Source organism: Erithacus rubecula (assembly GCF_903797595.1).
Source record: "Erithacus rubecula genome assembly, contig: SUPER_Z_unloc_3, whole genome shotgun sequence".
Taxonomy (NCBI): domain Eukaryota; kingdom Metazoa; phylum Chordata; class Aves; order Passeriformes; family Muscicapidae; genus Erithacus; species Erithacus rubecula.
The window spans coordinates 3,229,620-3,234,204 of record NW_027635944.1 but is presented as its reverse complement, the minus strand read 5'-3'; the positions used below and the strand labels follow the sequence as shown (position 1 = coordinate 3,234,204).

Here is a 4,585-nt window from a genome sequence, read left to right as displayed (position 1 = left end):
TAAGAGTAAGCTGAGAAGGTTCTCAAGGTTTTCAGCACGACCCTCCAGCATCATGTGAAGCATCAGTGCTCTACTCACAACATTTCCACGTAAGAGCCCCAAAAATAACATTCAGGTCACAGAATCCGTTTCTTTTCCTTCCTGTCTCATCACCTCTCTATCTGAGAAACTTTTGGAGACCACACAGGAGGCAGTAAATCCTGATGTAAGGCTTAACACCTCTGTAAATACACACCTTCAATAATGTCCCACCCAGGGTCCCCTCCTGCCCTTACCTGGCCTCTGCCAGCTGCTCAGAAAGGCCTCGTAGGTCCCGCTCTGCGGCTGCCAGTCGGGCTTGCAGGGCAGCGTTCTCTTGCGCCAGCACCGCCTTGTCCCTGCACACCTGGGACAGTGTGTGCCCCTGGCCAGAGAAGTCCTGGAGAAGCCTCTCCAGAACCCTGGGGGCTGGCTGCTGCGGGCGGCAAACCTGGAAGCAGGGGGGAAACCATTTTTGTAGAGGAAAAACAACAATAACAACAACAACAACAATGTCCTGGTCCTAGCTTGGTGACAGAAGCAGCATTCAGGGTGGTCTTACTAGGACAACTCCCTCTCCCATTGGTACTGCCGAGGAATAAGGTGAGCATACCTGTGCCACTGCCAGAGGCACTGCCAGAGGAACCTCTTCCTTAATCGGATTCTTTGGAGGCTGCGATTCCTCTGCTCTCTCTGCCTCTGCTTCAGATGCCCAGTGGAGTGAGGAGCGGCACTTCCTCTCAAATGCTGCCAACTCCTTCCGTCTACAACAAGGGGACAGATGAGAAAAGCATTAATAGCAGCACAGCCTCCTTGCAAAAGCAAGACTACACACAATGTCCAACATGGGACAGTCTCTGGCACTTCCAACAGGCCTCTTATTCCACCTCAAGAGAATGCTGGAATTGCCTCCCTAGACCTGCCTCTCTCTTTGTCATTTGTGCAGGAGACAGAGTCACCAGTGAGAAAGTCAAACAGGCTTCCAGAAGCCACAAAACTTTTCCAGAAAGCTCAGGTACTCTCAGCTGAACATCTTCCTGCCTGCTGGGTCCTACACTCTTCTCTGATGAAGATACCAGACTTGCTAATGTTCTTCTTTGGCTAAGACAGCCTTGCCCAGATGACTCCTGCCACAATGACTCTTGTTTTCAGTAGTGCAACAAGGAAAGGGCCTGCAAGCTATAGCTTAGGGAGGAGGTGGGTGTGAATATCCAATCCAATAATCAAAGGATCCCAAGGTGGTTTAGGCTGCCTAGGACCCCATGAAGCTAAAAGCCCAGTCTTCACCTCCAAGCATTTGGGGTCAGCTATGGAATCTGGACAGGCTGATCAAGCTCTATCCAGCAGAGGCTTTCAAATTTCCAGAGGTGGAATCTGCACAAGCTCTCTGAAGACCTTGTTCTACTGCATTATTGCATTTGTCATTCAACGCTTCTCCTGAGGCCCAGCCTGAACCTCCCTTGCTTCTACCCTGGTCCACTTCAGAATGCTTTTTGTCAAGGTTTGAGAAGCAAGTCCCACAAGGCAGCTTTGCTGTAGGCTGCTTGGCAGCCAGACCTGTCCACGGGCTGCCTTCCCCTCTGTGCTGAGCAAGTCCAATGATGAGAAAGCCAAATTTGTTCTTTGATGCTGGGCCTCCTAAAACCCAGCAATGCTCAGTCCTGCCCAGAGAAAGTGAGAAATCTCAGCACACACCTGAACTCCCGGGCGCTGCACACTCTACCCGTCCTCTCCTGCCGCTCTGCCTTTCCTGCCTGGGCTGAGGAGTCCCGACTGGCAAGCAGCTCTCCTGTTGGAGCCTGCAAGGAATGGGCAGGGAAAAAGTACAAACAAGCAATAAGGAGCAGGTAAGTTGAAGAGCTGGAGAAGCAGCAAGCAGAGACATAGCTCAGCTGAAGGTGAAAGCTGCTGTGCACAAAGGGGCTCACTTTTACACCAGGAGAACTAAACCACATCGTGCTACTGCTCATCTAACACTAAGGGAAGTTCACAGTCCCTGTCACAATACCAGGAAAATGATGCCTGCATGTGAAAGTTCAGTGTGGAAGCCTAGGGCATACCCCAGTCTCCTTGGGAGTCTCAAAACCCCCCTAGCAAGGGTCTCAAAGACCCCTAAGTGAGACCCTGGTGTCTCAGGCACTGAATTCTAAGCCCTGGGGGAAATTACCAACACAGAGGGAATGGAAACAAGCCACCAACATTAGTAAAGTGTAAATTAGATTGTTAGAACATAGATAAAAAGACTTTTGGAATTGTTTATGATAAGGGACACGTGGCTAAGATGAAGAATTTGGGGGGTAGATACTTCTTCCTCCTTCTTCTTCATGTCATCCATGTTTACTGACATGCTGGCACTTTTAAATTGGATGGGGTCAGAACTGGATCATTTAGCAAGATTGCATTGTATTGGAAAATTGTTGTAAACACGTAGCATGTAATTTAGACTATATAAGATAAGCATGTCCTTATGAGGTGATCTCGGGTCTAAGGAGAAACCTCAGACTGGGACAGTTCAGATCCCATTTCCCACACTTCCGTGGCTGGGCTGAAGCGCCAGGTCATGGCAGGACTCCAGCCCGCAGCATCTTCAGCCACAAAGGGCAAGCGCTGCCTGAGCAGAAACCTGCAGCTCTGCCCTGCGCCAAAGCTTTGCACTGTACCAGCCAAAGCTCCACTCACTGCTTCAGGATGCTCAGGCCCTGGACTGGCAGCCCGTGGACCTTTGCTGTCCTTTGCCTCTCCTTTGGCCTCGGGAGGAAGAGAGCGAGCCAGAGGAGGTTCTGCTGCTGGTGTGGTGCTCTGCAGACAGACAGACAGGAGCGAGTAATCTGTCTTTCAGAACCTTATTTCTCCTGAGTCCTATCCCACTCTCCTAAGGAGAAGTCATGAATTTGGATACAAGTGGAACACTCAGGCACTAAAATTTAATTCATGTCAGCTGATGAGACTAATGTTTGGACAGGACTGCATGTGTTTCTGAAGGAGATATCTCAGCCTGCTTGCAATCATCATGCAGCCTCCTCTCTGCAAAAGTTGACTTTCATTAATTCAAACCTCTTCAATGCAAAAGGAGGGAACCTGATGGAATCCTTTTGGTAGTGCTCATGCTGACATTGATGTGGACTTTCTTTCAGTCTCTTGGGGTGGCACTCTACTGCAATAGGCCAAGCCCACAGCTTGCTCCACAATTCCCAGACACCAGCATTGTCAAGGGTGCCCCTCCCACTCACCGAACCATGGACTTGACTCCTTCCACGTTTGAGGCGACCTGCCAGGCGAAAGGGAAGGGCAATGAGGTGCTGTTAGAATTCCTCTGTGCTGAGGAATCCCACAGAACAAGGTCACCCAAGCAGAGAGCATTTTCCAATCACAGCATCCCTCTAGGAGCAACATTCTTTAGCACAGCAAGCAAGGCTACAGGGCAACACCCTAGCTTGTGTCTACTCCTATCTTGGCCTTGCCACTAAGGAGCAAGAGACTTGGCCAAGAAAATGCAAATTGCTCCTTAGCAATCAGTGCCTACATTGTAGCTCAATGTCCACGCTACAGCTAGAGCAGCTTTTTTCTCCTCGCTTTCCTGGATATTTTTTTTCTGTTTTCTGAATTACATGCAGTATTTCCCATGTGGTTGCTCTAAATGATTCCCCAGGAAAGCTTCCCCTTACTCCTGTTAGCGCTTGAGGTTCTGTTAGGACACAGCACAGGCCCAGCACACAGAGAGGGAGGAGTGAGACAGGCACATCCTTTAAGGACTCAAAGCAGAAAAAGGTGCTTTCCCTCAGTTCTGGAGAGAACCACACAGTGTTTAGAAGGATGCCTCCAAAGCTCTCCCAGTCTGTATTTTGGAAGTTGTCCACACCCTGCTGGGCAGGAGAGACACCTATTTCTTAGTTGAAGTTCTTGGCAGGAGCTTTACCAAACTTATGGCATTTTTTTATTACATTTTTATTTCAACATGCTGCCCAAAGGAAAAAACTTCTACTTACGTCTCAGACCATTAAAAATTTTGCGGGGTGACATTGCTGAGAAAGCCCTGCTGACTGTTCTACGCACTTGCTCCATCATTTCAGCAGGGCTGCTCATGTCCGTGGGCTGGAAAACAAGACAGAAAAATGGGAAAGAAATCCCCGTTGCACAAGTCCCCAGATTGTGCAAAGAAAAGAGGAAAAGCAGACAAAAGGGATGCCTGTGTGAGTCTTCAGACTCATACAACAGCAGGCAAAATAGAAAGACTCCCTTTTCAGGGCACAGAGTGCTGCCTGAGAACCCCTCAATAGAGGATCCTCCTGCAACGAGCACGCCAAGAGCTGCTCTGAAGGCTGAGGCCTTGTGTGCATCAGAGCAACCTGCTGCTGACACTCTGTGATGTGGCAGCCCTCCGGTGACATCACAATAGCTGCCGCTCCAGCTTGGGCTGTGAATTTATGCACAGCAACCAAACCTTCTCTACAGCTACTGCCAAAGAAAAGTCCTGAAAGTTCTCTGTGCCAAGGCAGCACAAAACGCCCTTGCAGTCCATAAGCCACAGCTCAAAGGATGCAAGAGTAACACTAAACAGGCACCAAGC

The 4,585-nt window shown here is 49.5% G+C and overlaps 1 protein-coding gene across 1 annotated transcript; it reads right to left on the bottom strand.

Moving 5' to 3' along the window:
• Window positions 1–271: 271 nt before the first annotated feature.
• Window positions 272–4,322, bottom strand: LOC306814895 (uncharacterized protein; the record flags this gene model as incomplete). Its single annotated transcript, XM_079331390.1, has 6 exons — window positions 4,005–4,322; window positions 3,249–3,286; window positions 2,698–2,817; window positions 1,714–1,817; window positions 632–782; window positions 272–469 (listed from the first exon to the last, which is right to left on the bottom strand). The coding sequence occupies exons 1-6, from the start codon at window positions 4,099–4,101 to the stop codon at window positions 272–274; spliced, it is 708 nt and encodes a 235-aa protein (XP_079187516.1). The 5' UTR covers window positions 4,102–4,322.
• Window positions 4,323–4,585: the final 263 nt, after the last annotated feature.